This window comes from Centrocercus urophasianus, unplaced genomic scaffold (genome assembly GCF_019232065.1).
Source record: "Centrocercus urophasianus isolate 14NV4802_14NV808 unplaced genomic scaffold, USGS_Curo_1.0 seq_16, whole genome shotgun sequence".
Lineage (NCBI taxonomy): Eukaryota > Metazoa > Chordata > Aves > Galliformes > Phasianidae > Centrocercus > Centrocercus urophasianus.
Window position 1 is genome coordinate 27,589,596 of NW_024884711.1, and position 23,206 is coordinate 27,612,801.

The following is a 23,206-nucleotide window of genomic DNA, read 5'->3' on the forward strand; positions in this document are numbered from 1 at the left end:
CAGCTCTCCCAAAGGATTTGGGTCCCCTCCACAGACTCACATCCTCTTGAAGCTGAGATACTTCAGCAAAGCACTTGAGGTAAGGAGCATGGCTAGCCATAAGGGTTGAGCACTTGGCAGGGACAGACCTTTTTGGGTTAAACAGCTGTTAAGCAACGCTTGTGTGAAGAGTCTTCTGCAGGAACTGCACCAGCTTCAGCTCTGCTGCCCCCTTTCCTCATCCTCTCTAGGCCTGCAGTTTTTCAGTCATAGTTACAGCACTGCAAAGCTTCAGCAGGAGCATGGCTCTGCCTCCTCTCCCATAGTCCGCATGCAGCTGGAGCCAGAAGAAGACAAATCTGCACCCCTCGGATTCGTTGTTTTTTGGAGAAGATGGCAAAAGGGAGGAGGGGCCACACACCTTCCACCACAGGCAGGCAGCCTGAGATGAAGGCAGAAAGCCAGGCTGCCAGAAAACCAGATTCAGTTCTGTCTTGGGCCTAGGCATACTTGGTCCCACCACAGCCTAACAACTTTTCCAAACAATAGGACTGTGGGCATTTGCCTCTTGATTTCAGGGAAGAGAGGAGTAAAGAAAAACAATCATCTACCATTTCTTCCACTTGTAAAATGAGTGCATCTGGAGCATTATAGCCTGCCAGGCTATGGCTGTTCCTCACCAGGGCACGGCCACGCTGAGCGGGGGTGGGGGGGGGGGAGCAGGGAGAACCTGTCCTTAGCATGAGGCAGGAACACCACATCCTGCTGTCTGCTTCCTGCACATCCCAGCATGCTGCTCACCTTCTGGGAGTAAAGAACTCAAGTCTGATGAAATTGGGATCAGTTATCTATACCAACAATTATTTCAGGCACTTAATTCTGCTCAAGCTGCACACAGGGAGTCAAAACTTCACCTATATAGTCTCCTGTGACTATTAGCAGACAGGTAGAAGAAGGGCCAAAGTTGCAAAGCCTGACTCCACTGCTGCAAGTCCCAAAAATCCCCTTCCAAGCCCTTGTATTCACCAGGCCCGAGCTGATGAGCACAAAGGGAGCAGACAAACCACCATCAATCCCTTCCTTTATGTGAAGGAAGCAAAGGCTTTAAGCACAGAGCTGTAACACAGGAAGGGAAATCATCCCTGTTTCCAGGGCAGAATTTTCTCACTGTTCAACAATAAGAAGAATCCAAATCACAAAACATTCACGCAGGGAAAATGGAAGGGAGAGGAAAATCCCCACTATTTGGAGGTGGCTAGGGCTAGCAGTTATGAAGAACAGACAAAATTATCTTCATCTAAATTGATGTTTTCAGGTACAGAATTCATCTTTCAGCAGAACTTGCTGTAAGAATTACAGGCATGTTTAAAAGGAAAGTTCAGACATTTGCATTTCATGAGATATTTGAGTCACATTCAAAATATGCTCACAGCACAGAGGCTTCACTACCACAGTTTGGCACTTTCAGCTAGAACAGCTTCTTACTGCAGAATTTCTTGGTGCTCACGTTACTGCAGCATCCATGAATGGAAAGGACTGCTATCAAATCTAACTACAATGCTATGCTGGAATGCATATAAAGTGCTTCAGAAGCCATTCTGGTTGCCGAGCATTGGAGAGGGAGTTACAACAGCTTACCCAACAACAAACATCAGCCCTCTTACATTTCAGGAAGCAGAGTACACAGGCTTCCAAGGACTGAGAGCTTTTCTCTTCTGCTTACCAGCCACATAGAAAGCAAAACTTCTTGTTCCACAGTCAGGATAAAAACACTACCAGGAACAATTTATGAATACGTATTTACACGAGATACTTTTCATTAGAATTACAGACCTCATAGGAAATCAAAGTAGACAAAGGAATATGTGCAATTTTGCAGAAGCATTGAAAACATTCAAACTATAAATATCCTGATAGCACTACTAAAATTCTTAGTTTTACACACAGGCTGATGTTACTCTACTGAGGAAAAACTAAGGTTTTGTGCCACAACTGTAAATTAAGTACAGTAACGTATTATCATTCCGGCAACATAGGTAACACCTGCACTGAACAGTGCGATACTGTTAAATCAATCCACTGATCTATTGAAGATCAAAATACAAATCTGTATTTTTATTGATTTGGCAGCGTTGCTCATGGAGAAACAAATGCACTAGTTAAACCAGTACATTGTCATACTGCTCCAGTTACAAAAGACATCCAGGACTTTCATAGAGCTACAAACGTATCATACTTCATGATTTTTCCCCAAATGATGATATCCACGTGAAGTAAATATAGCAAAGATACTCGAGTTTGTATCCTTCATTCTGTTACACTGACAAACATACACCACCACTTAATAAATAGAAATGCAGCAGTTCATCCACATAATAGCAAATATTTTTGTACCCTAATCCACCACTGAAGTTCAGTTTATACAAAACAGTCTTTTCTACAGAGTGGAAAAAAAAATACCTTCTTCTCATCAAGGTGCAAGCTAAGCTTTGAAACTTAAATGAATGTGCTTTTATTCTTTTCATGGACAATAAAAGTTTCAAGGACCTTCTGATTTATCTGAAAATGCATAAATTTGGTCACATGTGGATTTCTTCATCGTTCAGGTTTAATGGACTATTTCAGTATCACTGACGTTGTGCTTTAACTCCTCTTGAACAGTATCATTCCAAGAGTTATGGAGATCAAATTAATTCAAATGATGACCTCAGAGTTCTAGAAACATGTGTCCTCATTGTAATACAAGACCAACCTATAGGAAGAATAGAAACGTGGCATTTTAGTTTATGTACAGCAATAAATCTAGGTATTCTTAGTTTTCTGCACTGGAATTATGGATCTTAAGTGTCCCCGATTAAAACAGCTATTTTAAAACTCTTCTCATTTTGGCCAGTAGATTAAAATATTACTATACCTAGCAGAGTTCAGAAGCTCTTTTTTAAATCCCTTACCTTTTCAGATTCCATGCCAGGACACCTCCAGTTGTATAAATAATACTGCAAATTTCCATCTCCAATCCCAAACTTGAGTTTTTCCAGGAACGTTTTGTTTTCCATCAAGTCTAGTGCATTGAACACATCAAATCCTTTCTGGCAATAGCAAAACATTTAAAAAGTTTTAATGCTTCAAGTGACGCAGAAATGAGAGTTTTCATAGTTGACACAGCAATATCCAAGAGGCTAATCAAATTAAGTTGGGAAAAAAAAGATATGGGAATAAATCTTTCTTTTTAATTAGACGCACACACAAATTTTCCCAGTGGAAAGTAATGCACAGCTTTGCTTGAAGATGATCTCTAAGAGGGTAGTTAGCAATAACCAAGACACTGGTGTGTTATCAACACTGCTTTGGCTGCAAATACAAGCACAGCTCCATATGGGCTGCCACGATGAAAGGAAACTCCATCCTAACCAGACCTGATACAAAGGTAGTGATGTGAGGTACATGTAAACAAAAAGCTGTGGTTAGGAGTGCACCTAACATTTCTCTTCTCCTGCCTCTCTTCTCCTCATCTGAAAGTCCCAGTGCCAGACCTGCAAATGTACTCAGGCACTTAATGACTGCAGACAGACCAAACAGGTACTTTGGAAATCCACAGGCAATTTAATCTCAGTATTTTCACTGCATGATGATCCATCTAAAGAAAAGCATCATGTGACACATTCTAAGAAAAACATAGATGTGGGAAGGTAGCATAGCCTTGTGGTTACACCATTCCGTGGTTTGTGACCCATTCAGTGGCCTGCTGTACGGCCAGCCACTCAACTCCCCATGCTACATTACATTTGGAGACCAACCTTTTTATCTTTCACTTGACTTTCAGAAATAGGTAGTATGCTTAGGCACTTCTGAAAACTATACTAACACCTGTATCTTCATCTTTTTCAATACCTTTGAAAGCCTGTCTTTAAACTTCCTTTGGTATTACAGTGGAGCCTGAGCAATGGGGTTCTGTATTGCCTGTGAGTACCCAAGAGATCTCTTTGCCAAATAGTTACCTGACTCAATACTGTTTATAGCTCAAACAAGCCTCAGCAAGCAGTTCATGTCACACACATTAGCTCAGCTGCAGTGCTGCATGGCTGAGAGACAGAAGATGAAGACTATGGAGCTGCTTTCATGCTGCCTGAAGTCTGAACAGATACAGCTTTCACAGTCCACAGGCTTTATAAAGGATCGGTGCAGAAATTCTTATGCCTCATCTGGAGCACAGACAGGCAGTGGCTCTGAACAGGGTCAGACAGAACACACTTAACATCTCCCTGCATTGAGCAGTCATCTGCTAGGTGTAACATCGCAGTACCTCAGCTGGCAGAGGCAAGCTTCCAGCAGGAGGAGTACAACACATGCTGTGCTCTGCACTGCGCTGGGAACTGCTGCTGCAATGGATACCATGGACTGGACGTGCAGTGCTGTTAACTGCCAGCCTAAATAGGTCTCTGAGAATGCACTCAGAGTGCTGGGACCTGCACAGCTCTGTCCACAGACTACAGCACCATGGTGTTTGTGCCATACTGCTGTGGAACCTCGATGATTAAGGGTTTAATCAGACAGCACTAAACCCTTATGATTCCTATGTCTAGAAGCTCTTCTAGTCTCTTCCCTTTCATTTAACTAAATCATGCACCAGTTATTCCACGTACAAAACAGTGCTTAAGAATTACATGACATCATCTATCTAACTTTACAGGCAGCAGTTCTTAACAAGATAAAAGTTGGAGCACAGACTTTTTAATTTTGTAGAAATGAAAAAAACAGTTCATTTAATGCATTTGTTAGAACTTGTTAACTCTTCCAAAGGAAAAGATTTTAGTGATATTTTTCATTCTTCTGGTACTGAATGAATATGGCCACCGGTGTGCTCTTGGATACTTACATAGTTAAAGCTATTGCAAATGCTCTGATCTTCATGCACTTGTCACTTGCTAACATTACTCAAAGTAAAAAGGAAAAGCAAACACAGTGTTTTATATTTCAACGTCTACTAGTCTCATCACATGCACTGTGAGCTGTGGATATTAAAAGAGAACAGAATGCAATGGAAAGCATAAATTACTGCCAGTTTTTACCTTGCCATTACTCCTGAGAATATTTTCATGAAAATAGCAGAAGGAAAAATACTTACCAACTTAGCTATTATGAGTGCATCATTCATTAAATCCAAGAGGGGGGTCTCTGTATGAATATTGTAAAAGGAATAGGCAGCTTTCAGGCTTTTATGAACAGGATGGTGCATCACTGTTGAAGGTAATGTGTAGAAACTCAGGAAGTCTGTTAAAACACCATTTGAGCCCTAAAAAATGCAAACAAAACAAACAAACAAAAATAGTCAATTAATAAATAACCACTCAGTTACTGAGTGTACAACGCAGCACAATTTTATACATCATACATTCCGTGAGAGACAGGATTGGCTGAAGAATGGAAGAAACGGAATCATTGACAAGGATGTACTGATACATCAAAGTGAGACTGCAGTCAGAAATGGTCACTTCAGAAAAGGACACAAATATTTAGATTCTTCTGCTCTCTTACACCAATAACATTTTGACAACCAACGGTCAAAGCATTTGTTTCCCAAGCTTGTCTTTCTATAAACAAAGATAACAAAACATACTTTCCTCCCAAAAATATACATATAGAAAAGTTCTCCCAACTGAACATATTTTTCTTATGATTTTTTTTAACCTGATGAGGTTCACATGGAGGAACCATTTTCTCAACTTTCTAAAAATAGAAAATAATTACTCTGCATGTATAAAAGCATATTCAGATCAGCTCTCAAGATTTTTAATCAACAAGTCCAATCCAATTGTTGCTAGACAACAGTGCTAAATTACACTGAAATTCTAATAAAACTAGTAGTCATTAAAAAAAGGTAACCAGACAATAATCCAAAATATCCTACAGAAACTTGCCTAATATTTAATGAACATAATGAAGTTTAACTATTTTCAAGAGTGCATGCAATAGGGAATAATTAACACGTGGGTCATAACTGACACGCTCAGCACAAAGAACGCCACTCAGACTTTCACTGTTCCCACTCTGATCACGTTTCATGATTCCTCCATGAAGATAAGAGTCCACAAGCACCAGAACTGTGTGTCTCCTTTGCCTTCTTTTAGTTCTGGACTTGAATTCACCAACACAGATTAAAAAAGCAACCCAGAAGATGAAAGGGTGGTGAAGAGAACGGAAGAGGAGCAATAAATCAAACCAGACCATGGAGAAGTCCAGTGAGCACTAGATCCACTGCACAGTAAGAAGAAAAGTAACTCTGGACAAGCATGACTGATGAGCAGCACCTCTTATCTCCAGCTGCACTAAGTTTCTAAATTCAGCTGAGACTCCAGAATGAATTCACACTGCAGTGTGGAAATGCTGACAACCGCTACTTGAAGCTTCTGTTAAGATGTCCTAAATTTAATAATTTCATTGCTGATCATTTGAAATAACCTCATCACTTCAAACAAAGCACTTCACTCCCTGAAAACGATGCCTGCACCTGATACAGCATGGAGCCAAGGGGAAAATCTTCCTCCACTAGCTTAATCGCAGCTACCTCCAACCACTCCTTGAGGATTTCCAATCCAGACACTACCCCACTCCTGTACTGCTTATTCACAGGTGCTGTCACAACAATTCAGGCTGAGGGGAGGAAGCAGCAGATAATCATTTAGGAACCGAAGAGAACTGAACTCCTAGCTGACAGTAATTCACCACAGCACCAACACACAAACACACACACACACACAAAATCATAAATATTCATACAGACATTCTTTAAAAATATATATATATTTTACTGAAGCAGACTATAAAAAAAAATGCATACAATTCCCACATAGCAGGTGTTGCTAAGAATTGGTTTTAATGAAGTAAAAATGTTGAACTGGCATATTGCAGAAACACATCCAACACCCGTGAGAACAAAACCGAATTCAAACCAAATCCTTTTATCAGTCATTGAATCATTTTTCTAGAAAAGCAGATTTGAAGACCATTACTTAGTATTGGACAATTGCTGTCACTTCTCCAGAGAAGTAACAGGGATCAGGGAGGCACACAGAATGTGGGAAGGTTGTTTTTGAAGATGTGTAAGCTTCTTTGACATAAAACTTCCAAAACTCTCAAATGATATTTTAAGATTTCAAAACTCTTCTTTAAAAAATTGTAAGAGCAATGCAGTTTATGACATTCAAACAAGCACTTCCTAACCATAAGAATGCAATATGAAGAACAAAACGTGGAGTCATGAGATCAGATCTCAACTGCATTTCAAAGAACTCGATGCTGATAATAATTTTTCACAAGCAGCATTCACATGCATGTTCTTGAGGTAGTTAGGGAATGTTTTACCTCTACAACAAAAGTGTCAATAATATGTTCCCGAGGCAGGAACCAATGGGCCACCTCTTCTTCATCCATCACAGGAGCAAGATTAAACTGCTTCAAGTAAGTGTTGATTAATTCTTGTACTGCTTTAGTATCTTTTTGTTCCATTGGTCTCAAACCTGAAGTTTTTGTAGCCTTATGTAAGAAAGAAAAATAAATGTTAAGATGTTGAAAGGAAAACTGCATACACAGCAAGGTCTGGAAATAGGCTGCACAATCATTCCACTTGCTCTAATGCATTCATTATTAGCCTACTTTACCCTAGCCACCTAATTCATTATGCTACTTTACAGACTGCTTTCAATCAGAATTCCCCCTCTTCTAATTACTGAGACAGTCTGGGGCACTTCAGTCTCTTCAGTCTTAATATTCCAATATTGAAGCAACTTCATTTCTCCAGAGAAGGAGATGCTACTGCCAACAGCCCAGGCTTCACACATTTGAATTCCAATTTTTTCTTTTTTGCAGGTCCATCAGTATTTATCTTCTTCTAAACTACACGGAGCCCAGGGACAGAAATAAAACACGAAACAACTTACACATCAGAAGCTAACCTGAAGGTAAGAACCCCTGTGATTCAAATTTAAAAATATTAGTCAAGCTATGAACCAAAGTCAAATGATAATGCTTAATTAGAAATCTTCTAACACAAAATTCCACCTGTTCTTAATGCTTGTAAGCTTGCTTTTGCCAACTCAAATTTCTATATACACCCAACCACAATTTACCAGGAAAGCTTCTCATAACTTCAAGCTTTCCGAAATTAAAAAGTTACGGTATTTTAACAAATTCTGCAGTTTACTTGAATGTAAACACTGGAAGAGGAAAAACTGCTTTCTGGTACTATGTGATTAACTTTTAAATGAGCAAAGGTGGCTAAAGTTTTCTCCCCAGTTTTTATTAGCTTTCTTGACTATTTCCATTCAGGAAGAGAAAGCCTCGTTCTCCTTCAGAGCTTGTTTATCCTGCTTCATCTGTCACAGCCACATAGTTGGGCATGTACCACATTAATCATAGCAAAGTCAACTGCAAGAGCAGCCAGGTAGTGACTTGATTACTGGAAGCCTGAAATTAGTGCAGCTGATTACATCCCACTTAAAAAGGAGTTATTCTGGGGGAGGTTTTTATTCACATGCTCTGGGATTCAGCAGCTAGATGAAAAATTAAGGCAAATTTTGCCACAGTCCCATATTGGGTTTAGTCTAACTGCTTTCCTGAGATGGTGTTGTGACAGCACATCACCTTCTCAAGAATTTTAAGTGCTCTGAATCCATAAGGAGAATTACCCTTTTATATACTGTATTTTGTTCATAACCTCCTTATGAACAACAACATGAAAGATTAATCTCTGCTCCCCCCCCCCCAAGCCTTTGTCTTCTAAAGCTATACACTGGAGCATGAAGGGACAAAAAGCAGTTGGGCTGGAACATCTTTAGAAGCATTTAGAATGGCCAGCTTAAGTGATTATTTACAACTGCAGAAGTGGAGAAGAACTTTCAGAATAGGGCTAAATTGTATTTCTCTGCTCCAAACATTGAGCTGCCTTGGGCATATTCCCTCATGAGTATTCTAGCTCAGGAGCTCAGTCAGAGATATACAAACACACTCCTGTCCTTATTCAAAACACAGCCAAATTTTCTCCCTTTCAGAAAACTCCTTGCTTAACAGACTGAATACCACCTCCACCTACTTTTTTAATGTACCTGTAGGTTTATGCACAAACAGTCTTCAATTAGGGTGATGCTTCAATGATGAAATTACTGTATTTCCTCTATTATTTCAGAAAACCTTTCCAGTTCCCACTTTTTGTGATTAGGATTGATTAATTCCTATTAAAGGGAGATAAGCTCCCAGTGGCAATGATATTTCAAGGACTCTAGGAAAAGAGGTTAGAATGCAAGAAACACTGGTGCTGAGGGACATTAAAGTGGTGGTTAGGAATTCAGAAAGCTTTTATTTTAGGACACTTTGTCCAGAATGAACCAATTTGTCTGACATAACTGTTTATAATAACAACCTTAGATTGAAAATACAGATTTGCAAAAGCACTTAGACCTTTCCACAGGAAAAGAAACTCTGCAGAACCCAAAGCACAAAAACTAAGCAATAAACATTAACAAAAATGTCAAAGCTAGGTTGGATAGGGCCCCGGCAACCTGATCTAGTGCCTGATTTACTGGTTGTCAAGCCTGCCCACAGCAGGGGGGCTTTAAGGTTCCTTCCAACTCATTCTGTGATTCTATGAAAAAGATACATCTTTATTTTCCATAGAAGAATCTCCCAAGTTCTATATAGAAGTAACCAAACAACTGAGGTATAAGGAGTCCTAAAGCCCTTGGATTATGGCTGACCTTCGTACGATCCTTATCTTATTCTTTAAGCTATTCTTACCCTGTATTGTTTCCATGAGAAACAGTACTGATGTTGCTACTGAAACCTATATTTGAAATTGTCTATGGGACATTTTAGACTTTTAAAAACATCTTCAGATTTGATGAAAGCTATATTTAGTTCTCCAAGATTAAAACCTAATTAATACAGTTATTAATTTGTAAGCTCTGAAAACTGCTGCCCTGCACACAAGGGAGAACCCACACATGCAGGCATAGGTAGCACGTGGGCAACACAGGAAATGAGTCCCACTGACAGCAGCAGGAGTTGAGATCAAGCCATGGCACGTGCTTCATACTGAGGAGTGCTTAATGTATTACTCACAGGGGCCAGTAACAACAGAGCCTGCAGCATCAAGCTAAATATAAACAAACAATTCTCCAAAGGCAGATAAATCATTACAAAGTACATTGTAAGTACAAAAAAGTACTTTTTTTTTTCCTTTAAGCCTAAAAGGAGGGTTTGTTTACATCAAAAAGGTTTACTTGATATGGCGCTGGTCCAAAGGATAGTCTGCAAATCCCTCCAAATAGAAAGGTAGCTTCTACAAGCAAAGAAATTGCTTTCAATCATATAGCTTAGGCTGGTTTCTGTAGGTTATTACAGCAATGAGATTTTTCAATAGTTCATCTCAGACTATTTACAGTGACTTCTCCTGTCAAGGAAATACATGTGAAGGCTTTTTGCCAGACTAGCTATTAGCAGAAATATGGAAAAAATATTTTTAACTAACCTAGCTATGCCAGAACACTTTTTTTTTGGCCACATCATGCAAATAACACAATATTCAAGGCAGCCTTTGCTGAGCCTGCTCATTGCACAGGAACAACTTTCTCTGACAATCAAGAAACAGCTGTGACTTGGAGTAGAACCAACCAATCCCAGCTGTACTCAACTAACTTTCTAGAGGACTTTTCTAAGAATTTTAAAATGTTAGCTGTTAATTTTCTACTGCAGTAATTTTTATCAGATTAATTATACCTAGAATCATCTTATGCACCTTCAACTCAATCCCATGTGTTTATGAAGTCAAGGTTTCTGTGTGTATTTACTTGTGTTTTTTTTAATTTTTTTGTTTTGTTTTGTTTTTTTTTTAAAACTTTTGAGTCCACATTTGTATTTTCTCCACACATAAACCTACACTTCCAGGAATAGTCTCTTCTGTTTAGTATAGACCCTTATTTCTGCTTGGTAGAAAAGATTCTGTTTTTCCATGTTCTGCAGGCACAAAAGCCTGAGCTGTCAGAGACAGATGGAAGGTTATTTTGGGCCTCCCAATAACTGTGGGGATTCTCTAGAAGACATACTGCTTACATCAGGAAGTCTGTAGAGCTTCATCGTTCTTTGTAGAGTCATGTTTCTACTCAAGTGTGAGAATTTCACCTCCACCAATTTTCTGGGATTCAGTGATCGATGCCAATACCTGGAGATAAAATGCATGAGATTAGATAGTGTTTCAAGCGTCAGCTTTACCTGCATCCATTTCTCTAATTTCTTGCTCTTCTCTTCCTCTACAAATTTATTTCCTAGCCAGCCTTTACTGACCTGATGTCTGTAGGCGGTTTGAACAACAAACAAAAACAATCAACAAAAAAGGAAAGCTACACTTAAGCAACAGCTGTTAAACAAGCCTGCAATCACCACATTTTGGATCTAATCTCCTTTGGAATGAGTAACCCCAGGGTTAGACATTCCAGTACCTGCCATATCCCCACCAATCTTCTCATGCTTACAAGGTAACATTTATTTTATTGATTAGTTTTCAAAGCTTAAAAACAGAGGTCCCTCTTTACTCAGTCACTGAGCAGTTTGGTGAAGGCTCTCTTCCCTGCAGACCATAGTGCAACAGAACGTCCCTGGTTACTCTAACACAGAACGGCTTTTTTTCCATCCTTACCTACAGAAGGTTACAGAATCTCTGGTGTTGATACGTATGAACAAAATTTAAACCCAAAGGCTCATACATGAGTATTCTGTCCTCAGAAGGATACCACTGAAACAGAACATTTCCCAGCAGAAATAAAATCTCCTCCAAGCAAATGAAATCATACTTTACAACATACAACTATTTTCATGTGACAGTTTTCCCATTTTTATCAAATTCCTTTCTCCACGAAAGATGAAAGCATTGATAAAAGCAGATCACACAATTCCCAGAAATGCTCTGCCATCTTTGGCAAGCAACCAGATCAACAGGGAAGCATCTCAGCAGGGAAACAGGCCACTTGATAAACACAGGTATACAATGCTGCCATTGCTAGCATGGCTTTCACCAGAAGGTCAACAGAAACATTATTAATCTATTCAAGGTACAATAAACACACTCAGTATTAGATTTCACTCTGAAAAGATATTAAGAAGTAGAGGAGGATGGATGAATGGATGGGGGAGAGTCTGTAGTTGGCCTGCAGTTTTAACTGCTATAGTTTGCTATCAGTAGGCAATAATTATATTAATCTCCTTATGCTGAGTCTGTTTTGTCTATGAGAGTAATTAATGAGGGATCTCCCTGTTTTTTTATTTCAACCCATGTGTTTTTTTCCATCATATTTTCTCTCCCTGTCTTTTTGGGAAGGGAGAGTGAGAAAGCAGCATGGCAATGCAGAGCTACCTACCATTGCAAAATTACCACAGTAGGCAATTACACAGCATGCACTTAGAATGACTACTACAGGAACCAATCTTATTGGGAACATCACCTAGGTTACCTGCAAGTGGCCACAGGTTTGGGGAGCACCACTCCAGCAGTGTAAACAGCCTGAAAAATCCCTTCCAGGTTTACTCTTCTGGTTATTTCCCGAATCAGTACAGGTGCCACCCGCTTAGATCTCAGTTTCTTGTGAACACACAGAAAATTGATTTCTACCATCTTCTTCACACTAAAAGGACATTATAGAGAGAAAATAAATTAAAAAAAAACCCATACTACTGACAGAAACAAACAGCATGCTGCATATTCTCAATTACTTAATATTAGTTTTCCATATCGTAATAGAAGAACTTGATGTACAGATAAATCAGCCTGTGTCAAATTATGACTGCAACAAATATTAATCTGATAATGTGACACGAGTGGAAAACTGTATGTTATGCAAAGCAGCATCCAAGCTGTTTGCAGAACTCCATTCCCTAAAAAAATTTTAATGAGCCTCTTTGTAAGTTCTCCACAGTAGTGGATGCCAGCTTTAAGATTTGTGTCCTGCCACTTAAAAATTTTATTTTTTACAAATATGAAAGTAATGGTGTGTTTTACCTGTCGTAAATACGAATATTTGCAGGGATGGCACTTATGAATCCTACCAGCTTTTTGTTTGAAGACACTCTAACCCCACAGTGCCACTGCGGTAACCAGCCCGGAGGACGCAGAGCCCTAGAAGCGATGACAGAAATAATTACAAATTACTGCCTGAGAAGATGTAATAAAAACACCTTCCTTTGCACTCCAGCCAGAACAGAATGTAGCACTTGCCACTCACCACAGAAGAAATTCAGGGGAATAATCAAACCTAAACATATTGTCATCATCTTCTACATAATTCTCATTTAACAGTGTGTATAACTCCTTCAGCTGAAAACAAAAAAAAGAAAAGCAAAAGGCTTATCCACACACATCAAGCAGAATATATTTCAGTGATTTTAGGTACATATAATAAATGTGTTACTTACAACTTCAGCATTGCTAAGATCCAACGTGTCCCACATAAAACCTTGTGGCAAAGAATATGGCTCTAGGCGGACATTGTCCTTATCTGGCTCAATTGCACCATGAGAAGTTATGACTTCGTCTTTTGAAGGAGGAAAAAGCAAGGGAGGAGAAGAAGAAAAAAAAAGAACAGTTACACTGCTAGCTTCCCCATTAACTCTCAAGAACTTCTCAGTTCTTATAACCCGCATTCAGATTAACTACTAACTTCATCACAGTTTCTACAGCCAGCCATAGAACTACTCCATCCAGTATTTCATAATAGGGGACACCAGTTTATCAGCACACACATGGTGCTTGGCCAGCTATGAAATCCATGGTTTCATCATGAGAAACGTACTGACAGCTAAGGAGCGACGGATCCTGTTTACAACTGCCTTGAACGGGTCTGAGCTCAGCAGTACTTGTAAGGACCAGCAGTACTGCAAAGCCAGGGCTTGTAAAGAATGCCGGAAGAATAGGATTAAAAAATCTTAAAATCCTACATGAAAGGGTATTTCTCCTACCTTAACGTACAACTCTAGTTCATCAGAATATAACAGTAGGCTTAAAAAGAAATTGCTCCTCTCATATGGAGTGTCACCTACCAAACATGGTACATACTTTTCCCAAGTAATGCCCAATCCTGACAAGTAGTTAAGGCTCGCTGTCTCATGTGGAAGGTCAGAACTACCAGCATCTTCACATAAATTTTGGAAGTATCAGCTGTCTCACTATAAAGCAGACAAACTAGTATTATACAATAACGGATCTCTTGCTAACAGTCTTAATTATAAGGCAGATGGATTCTGAAGTTAATTTAATGCCAAGATTCCTACAGCTACTTCTTGAATCAACAGATTCTTTTTCCATCTGAATGTAACCTGTGTATCAAACAATGAAGACTTGCCATCACATTCATTCAGCAGATTAAGCTAAAAAAGATAATAAAATTCAACAACAGAATCAAGAAGCAATTCAAAAAGACTGCTGAACAGAACCTCTGCCAGCCTAATTCAGCAAAGTGTATTTCTACTCAACAGCCCTAACAAACCATCCTTAGAGTGGAGAGCACTCTGCTCTGGACTTCTCCATGCAAGGAAGTCGGAGAAAACACAGTCTGAGCTACAGACCTGGATTAATGTGAAACATTGCCCTTTGGTCAGATGGAGAAAAGTGTTCCTGTGCTTTACACTCAACTGATTTTTGCCTATTCTACACCGGCCACCAATGCCATGGAGACAAACTTTCAGAACAGAATGACAGCTCCTGCTTTACTTGCGGGGCCCCCAAGTTTCTTTGGGGCAAAAGAGATAGAACAGCTTGACTTGAAAAAAGTGAAAGGAGAAGACAAAATAAGTCAGGAAAAACAAAACAAAAAACAACAACAAAACCCAAGAGTAAGCAGCTGTCTTCTCCAAAAGGGACTCAGAAAATATGTTTCCAATGTAGTGCACGTTGCGGAAGAAACAGATGAACAAAGAACAGTGGAAGAGTTCAGGCACAAGGGAGGCATCACTAACCACTTCAAGCTGCATGGAAACACTGTGACCTGCACCAGGAGAGTCACCATCACTATGACTGCAAATTGATCTATGACACACATCCCTTCCTTCCTTTCCACCCCCCCCCCCTCCAAAAAAAAAAAAAAACAAACAGGGAAAATAAATTGAACAAAAGTTCGTTCCCATCACCACTTGATAGATTTTTTTATTTGCCCTGAAGTGTTTGTTCTCTTTGTGTTCTGTTGTTTAAGAGTTCAGACCTAAAACATATAAAGGAACATTACTGCAGTAGCATTTTTGTAGAGAACACCAGAATGAGATTCATCAACACTGTGTTTTGTTGCATATTATTTTGAAGGGCAATGACTCACCTAAAGAATATCAATAATTCCACATAAACAACACAAAAGATTCAGGAACTCACATGCAGTCCAACCTAACACCCACTTTAAAAACTGGTATACACTCTTTCAAGATCACACGCCCAAGCCCAGTTCAACTTACTAAGTTTTGGTACAGGTTGTGTATCCCAAAACTGGTATTTACGTTTGGTAGCCTCATCAATGTTCTTTGCTGGACCTTGGCATGCAGAGAGCAACTCCATTGCTCTCTGGATATCTTGAAGCTTCTGCATTGGAATGGCTGGATTCTGCACATGGAGACAGACAGAATAGGGTAAGATTACTTTGGACATGCTGTTCGTTTAGAACACTGTACAAATGCGGGCATTTGCTTTACTCTTTTGTATTCTTTCATAAGCTCTTCTTACCACGGTCACTTTTGGTATTATCTTCAGCAGCAGGAGGAGGGAAGGAGAGGTGCGAAGGAGACAAGCAGCTTCACAAAACACTTAGCAACTTTGAGTAGTTTTTGCATTTGACTGTGAAAATTCAGTGCTGGTACCACATATAGCTGCAGCATTAGGCCACGATGCCAGTACCACAATAAAATCTTATTTCTCTCCCAATAGTAAAATAGAATAAACAGCAAAAAGCAGATCAGCTTTGATATCTAACAATCTAAAGACACTACACAGTGATATTTGAAGTTATTCCTCATATATATTCGATTAAAAATCACTTAAGATCAGTATGGCTCAATATTTCAGTTGCGCTGTTGTTGTAAATATCCACATTACAACCTTAGTTATGTTGGATCTGCCTTCTATTAGGTACTGAATTTTATAGTAGGCAGCTTACTGCATTGCATAACATATAGAAGTTCACCATTTTACCACTACTACCAACACTCATAACGTAAGACAACTTTATGTTATAGAAGCAGATGTAAAATAAATTAATATTCCACTTAAAAGTGGAAAAATCTTATTGAGAGTTATCTGAAAAACAAAAGCCTAAGGCTCGGCATTTCTGATCTGAGCTCCTAAACTCTGACTTCTGAGCATTCTGAGTAAGCGTAACTACAATGAGAGTTTTACCTGCACATGAAATTGCAGAGGAATAATGTTAACAGACTTCTAACTGTAAAGGAACTTATCCCTCCCTCCATCCCTCCCTCTCTTCCTTCTCTCTCTTTTTAGAACCATCTCCCAAGCGACAAGTTGAGCATACTAGCAGCATGCTTATGCTCAGGTTTTCCCAGACTTTGCAGTGGAATAAATATACCTGATGGAACAGTCTCAAATGGATTGAAAAACGTTACATATTTCTGGATAAAGATTTGAAGCCTGATGTTTTCTTGCTGAACATCAATGCTATTTCAGTATTTCATTTTCTGACTAGGATTTGTGTTGAAAAACCACCATAATCTACGTGTAATAATGAAGTTCAAGCTTGATTTGGATAGGAAACTGCCTTCAGTGCCCTCAGTCACCTAAGAAGTAGCACTGCAATGGCCTGTAGCTTATGCAGGCCATCATTTTCTACTTATAATAAAAACATGTGCTCTCTAAATGTTATGCAATTTCTTTCATTAATTTAAATGTGGTTAACTTTGGCCTGTGAGCACGCTTTAACACCCATCATCTGAATAATTGTCAACTAGCATATTTACACACTTCCATGTAGTTCAACAAACTAAATCAATGCCACTGAAGCATAAAAATCCTACTGCATTCTCCAATCCAAGTTATAGTGATGTAGAGTGCTTTTGTTAAGTAAAAAATCGATTTGACAATTTCCTGCTGGCCTGATACAAACACTTTAACTCTGCTAGATAAATTCTAAACTCTTATCAGCAGATTAAGTAATCACACATCAATGCTGATTTATTCAGTATGTTTTAGATATTTTAAGTCTAATCTTTTTGTAGATTAAGGAGAAAATGATCTAAAAAAGTTACTAAATTCTAAAAGGATCATAGAACGGCTTGGGTTGGAAAGGACCCAAAGGATCAAGTTTCAACCCCCCAGATCTGGCACTAGACCAGGCTGCCCAGGGCTCCATCCAACCCGGCTTTGACCACCTCCAGGGATGGGGCATCCATAGCCTTTCTGGGCAGTCTGTTCCAGCACCTCACTTCACCGCTCTCTCTGTGAAGAACTTCTCCCTGACATCCAATTTAAACCTTCCCTTCTTGAGCATAAAACCATTCTTCTTTGTCCTATCACTGTCTACCCTTGTAAAAGGTGATTCCCCTCCTTTTTTATAATCCCTTTTGAAATACTGGAAGGCTGCAATGAGGTCTCCTCTCAGCTTTCTCTTCTCCAGGCTGAACAAGCCCAGCTCCCCCAGCCTGTCTTCCTGGGGAAGGTGCTCCAGCCCTCTGAGCATCTCTGTGGCCCTCCTCTGGAGCCCCTCCAATAGCTCCACATCCTTCCTGTACTGGGGGCCCCAGACCTGGATGCAATACTCCAGGATGTTAACTAGCACTGGGAAGTAAAAGTTTGTGTTCTGTACTAAGCACAACGTGGGTTGAGACATCTGGAGAAATCTCCTTTCCTCTCAAGAAGTTGAGAGGAAATCCTTTTGGTTTCCTTTAATGGAAGGCAAGAAAAGCATTCCCAGCGTTTCAACACAAATGAGAAAGAAGAGTAATTTTAATTCCAGTGTGAGGAAAACATCTCCTCTCAGCACAAGAAAGCACTATAAAGTAGTGTAGTGCAATGGAGCTGAGGTACGCTCCAGTTTTTGCCCCAGTTTTAGTGACAGGACCTAACTTGAGATCTTCTGTGTCTTGGCCCTGTGGCAGAGCCCAAGTTTCTCCCTACCTAGAACTGAAGAGTGAGTTAGGGACCCTTCAGTGCGGGTTATTTAGCACAAGCCTGTGACGATAAGCAGGATGCACCTGAGGGTGCTTCAGCAGCTGGCTGGTATTATTGTAAGATCATTCTCTATTAAGCTTGAAAGATTACAGCAAATGCAGCAAAGCCCACACAATGGCAGAGGCCAGCACTGACCGGCTAGGATGCAGCTTTGCAGAACCTGGGAGGCCCTGGTGGGCAGAACCGAACGTGAACCAACAGTCTGTTCTCACAGCAAAAAAGCCAACTGCATACTGGGTTGTACCAACAAGAGCCTTCCCCTTTATCTCCCACCCTTGAGACCGTAACAGTTTAGGGTTTCCCATTACAGGGAAACCACTGATGTAGCACAGCGAATTCAATAGAGAGCCACCAAGACCAAGGAGGGGTCTGAAGCACATGAATGCAACCCTCAAGAAGGCGGCTGAACAAAGGCTAAGAGAGTGGGAAATCTTATTGCTGCCTAATTGGAGGATGTAAGGAAGACAGAGTCAAGCCTTTGCAGATGGACACAATTGAAAAAGATCAAGTTCCATTTTAGATATAAGGATTTATTAATAATAATATTAACCACAGGGATGATCAAACAGTGGAAGTGGCTGCCCCCAAAGGCTGTAGAATCTCCATCCTTGGAGTCCATACAAACCCATCTGTGCCTGAACAACCTCACCTAATTGGATTTGCACTAAGCAGGAGGGCTGAAGATCTCCAGAGGTCCCTTTCAAGCTAAATTATTTTATGACTGAATGCTGTGCAGGTCACTGGTGACTACAAATCACTGACAGTACCAGAGATCCGGCCAGTTCACTTGAGCCAGTGTGGGAATTCTACATCCCTGGGGCTAATACTGAGAACAGACTCTGCAAAGTCTCTTAAGCACGCAGCTAACATGCATTTATTGCTGTGGTGACACTCATGCCAGTGCTCAAGAGGTCCAGCATCACAGATGAGAGAGGAAGAAGCAGAGGAGACTCACTCTTCTGCTTTTCTCATCTGCTGATTGGTACACCAGTTTACAGACTCAGCTCATCTCAAAATTCTTTTTCAAAATAACTGTCAATGAGTTCAGAAGCCCTGCTGAATATTACCTGAGGATCTTGTGTATATTCTCCTAGAGACCAAGTATAAGACATCACTTTCCTCTGAAATATTTTGCAGAGCTCCTTTCAACAAACAGCAAGCAAACGCTAAGTATGCTTTTTTCATCCTTCACATAGTACAAGGAACATAAAATCTAAGTATCACTAGAATACTTAAAAATGTATTTCTTCACCCTGACCAACCAGCAGTCTAAGATGCTTTTGAAAAAAAATCTGAAACACCGAAGCTGTCCAAGACAGAGAAACCTGTCTACTAATGAGGTTGCTACACCTGAAACAATGAACAGAAAGGGGAACAAACCAACACTGGTGCATCTGCAAGAACAGAAAAGAGGCAACTCTGTAAGGGCAGTAATACGGCTTAGTTATGGTACAGCATGAGACATCCCTTGTGTGCCTACAAAACAAAGCTTTAATAATTCTAACAAACTTGCTAAACTTGTTGTGTTAGTGAAATATCACTACATGCATCACTGTAACAAGGATAAGTTCCCACGTTTGCAAACTACAATGCGTGTTACAGAAACTGTGTGCAAAACTGCAAGGTGCTGAGGACTAGTGCCCTGCAGATGCAATGAAGCAGATTCCTTTTAATGCAACAATAAATCTGGTCAGCAGGGGATCTAGGAACTCTCACAATACCACAACAATGAATTATATATTAAAACTGACCCCGCTCCCACTAGGAAAGAGTGTAAGATTACTTGGCTGTTGCTTGCAGTCTTCTTGCATGAGCAATTCATGCCACATACTTCATACAAAAACAACATCAAAACATGCAGTGAGACAAGAGACTATATAACATCACTCCACAAATACATAAGCGTCCCATGTGGGAAATGTATCCACTCAAAGCAATGGGTATGACACAGAGGAGATCCAGAGGGACAACACAAAATCCATCTGTTAGATAACAAACCAGAGCACAACTTCTTCCCAAAAATTAGTTGGTAAAATATCAACATAAGTGACAAGTCTTACTGGTACAGTTAGCGTAACTTCTTTCACATTAATCTGATAAAGCAAACCTAACTGCATCAACATGCTCAGTAGCCCATGAACTTTCATATCACCATGTTATAAACCTCAGTTCTCAGGCTCAGATTTCACTGGAGATATGATAAAAAGCCACCAATGCACATTACTAACTTACTTTAACTGAACTTGGTAGTCAAAAGTATGCAGAAAAGCCCACAGAGGCTGCATATCCCCTCAAGTAACTGTGCAAACTTACTTACAGTGCAGACCTTTCAGATGGCAAAAAGTTTTTTCAGTCTGTATCTCCATGTTAGAGATTACTGCATTTTGTGCAAGATGGTATGTTGCTACTTTGCCCAAATAAGGCTGGTTAACAAAGCACGTTCACTTCAATTAGATTTTGCTGAAGACTGGACTGGCCTGGCTGAGCATAAGATTTTAGCTATCTGTGTGTATGTGTCAGTGTAAAATGCTATAGAACAGCACAGGAAGCATACAGTCAGCATGAGCTTTCTTGTCCATTCCTCCTTCTGATGCTTGCAAGAGATAGCAGTATGCTGTCCATGTAACTGCAGCTGCACTAAACATTGTTAGGTGGCAACTAAAGGCAACTCTTCAAATGCAAAATGTTCTTAAATCATTACCAGTGCAGATTAAGGCTCTCTGCTACAAAGCCTGAATTCTGACTGCTGTGAAACAACACTGTGGTTAAAAACCGCTGTGGTTACAACTCTCTGGCTAACTTCATGCAGTCGGCCAACATCAAGACTTACCTCCCTTCTGAAGAGAGTTGCCTTAATTCAGGTGCATTAAGGCAGTAACACCAGCTCTCTTTTACAAAAATCAACACACAGATTAAAAAATTGAAACAGAAAGCACACACAAACTGAAACAGGACAAGGCTCTCACTTTTGAAGGCTGCTGAATTTTAATCTCTTGAGAGTCAGATGCAGAATCTGATTTGGTGCCTCCAGAATTTGGCTTCTCCTTTTTTCTCTTCTGTTTCTTCTTCTTCTTCTTTGCTCCCAAATCCCCTCCAGGACTTCTGCCAGAAATTCAGAGAATGTGCAATGAGAAAAATCAATACCACGAAACTTAAAATTCATAAAGATTAAATAAGGAAAAATCAGCAGTGTTATGAGAAAAATCTAACAGTAGTTTGAATTTACAGCCAAGGCAGGGGAAAGGAAGTGGGGGGAACCGAGAATGTATTCACCAAAAGCTTCCTGCAAGCGCCTCCTCATTTGTTTGACACTCAGAACCCAGCACAAGCAGGCATTTTGACACAGCAGTGCGAAACTGCGATACACTGCAAGTGCCTCAGCTCAAACATGAAACGACCATTCCCACGTGCAGGCAGGAGACTCACCAGCCTAATGAACTGTTTTCTCAGAAAGCAGCAACTCATACAGAAAAATTGGGCCAAAGACTTCAAGCAAGAAAGGTGCATTAAAGTGTTGTCTACAGCAGAGCAAGAGTTCTCCGACGCTTCTACAAGCGGTTGCTGGAGGGACAGATAAAAGTCCCAAGACCCTGTAACCACAAATTCCATCTGCCGTGTTTCAAGGACAGTTAACTCTGGGTTGGGATGGAATTTCCTGGGGAGACGAAGACATTTAGAAACACAAATTCAACTGAGCTTGGAGGAATACAGGAAAGTGCAGGAACCAAGGAAGGCGTCCCCCTCCAAAACTGGCTAACTGGTGATGGCCCAATATTTGTCCTCCATGATGTTCAGCCATCGGGGACAGCTGAATTGGTTTTGACTGGATTCTTATCATTCTGTTTTCAGGAAATTTTATTTCTAATTGAAGCAGTGATGAAAATCTTAGTGAAATCTCATTAAGAATCACCACAAAACGACCCAAATATTTGTGCTTTAAAACGATCAGTACAACAAAGCGTACAATGTGCTTGCAGATTCTGACATATTTCAACTATTGATAACACAATTCCTGTTTTCTTAAAGGAGATTTTAATTTAGCAACTAATCGAGATATAGAATCAAGATCAGATTAGAATTTGCAAAGTGTGGGAGGTGTTGGCAACTCTCAGACGGAAAGCAAAGGAAGGAATGAGTCAGTTAGCATGAAGCCTCTTCAGGAGGTTTATCTCCCAGCAAAGCCATGAACATACCAAGGTGTCCAATACAGACGTTAGGGTTTGGGGGGGAGTTGGGCATTTTTCAGTGGAAAAGAAAAAAGTCAAGGAAACAATTCTGGGGGAAAAAAAAAGAAAAAAAAAGTTGCTACACTGGCAAACCAACTCAGAAGAACATTAACAAATTTATTCAGGCCCATACGTTTGCAAGGGCCATGGTTTTTGCTCTAAGACCATACTGCCCTGCCTCAACAGCAAAAAACCTTGCCAGAACTCATGTCAGCATGAAAGTACCAAATTTTCAATTTGGAAGCCAAAAGCCTGCTATTAATCAAGCATTCAACTAAACAGGGACTCACTCTATGGCATCATTGCTTTTCTCTAAGAAAAATCAACCCTGACAAGAGCTTACCATTCCCAGTTACACCAGACTAAGTCACACTCCCAGTGAGTTGAGAACTGGAAATTCAAGATTTGGGATCAACCCCCAGGAGTTGCACAGAGGACAGCAGAGTAACAGATCAGCACAGAAGGGAGAACTTGGAGTATTCACCAGAGCTCTGCCGAAGAAAAGACTGAGCTGTGAAGCTGGGCAGGCAGAGCGCTTTCTGAACACACTGACAGTACTGCTGGATCACTTATGTGATTCTATTAGCAGTTCCTAAACTCTCACTTTCAAATAAACACGTTTAAATCTTACTGAAGGCCTGTATACCAAGCTAACATTTGTGCAGAATCTAAACAAAGAACAGACCTAGATCAAAAAATCATAGAATGGGTTGGGTTAGAAGGGACTTCTAGGAGCACCAAGTTCCCACCCCCTGCCACAGACAGGGCTGCCAGCCACTAAGTACGTACCAGATCAGACTGC

At 40.1% G+C, this 23,206-nt stretch overlaps 1 protein-coding gene and 1 long non-coding RNA gene across 2 annotated transcripts in view; one reads left to right on the forward strand and one right to left on the reverse strand.

The window, feature by feature from the left end:
* On the forward strand, positions 1-12,038 carry LOC122159267. Its single transcript, XR_006168423.1, has 3 exons — positions 1-79; positions 7,846-7,937; positions 11,299-12,038. It is a non-coding gene; the product is annotated as an uncharacterized LOC122159267 (long non-coding RNA).
* NMT2 (N-myristoyltransferase 2) overlaps positions 2,067-23,206 on the reverse strand; it is a 26,838-nt gene continuing 5,698 nt past the window's right edge. Inside the window, exons 2-12 of the mRNA XM_042816673.1 lie at positions 21,145-21,280; positions 15,460-15,604; positions 13,435-13,553; positions 13,245-13,336; positions 13,022-13,138; positions 12,477-12,647; positions 11,083-11,191; positions 7,342-7,512; positions 5,105-5,272; positions 2,931-3,068; positions 2,067-2,731 (exon numbers count right to left, since the gene is read on the reverse strand). Of these exons, the coding sequence (XP_042672607.1) occupies positions 2,711-2,731; positions 2,931-3,068; positions 5,105-5,272; positions 7,342-7,512; positions 11,083-11,191; positions 12,477-12,647; positions 13,022-13,138; positions 13,245-13,336; positions 13,435-13,553; positions 15,460-15,604; positions 21,145-21,280 (1,387 nt within the window). The 3' untranslated portion in view covers positions 2,067-2,710. The remainder of the gene's footprint in view (positions 2,732-2,930; positions 3,069-5,104; positions 5,273-7,341; positions 7,513-11,082; positions 11,192-12,476; positions 12,648-13,021; positions 13,139-13,244; positions 13,337-13,434; positions 13,554-15,459; positions 15,605-21,144; positions 21,281-23,206) is intronic.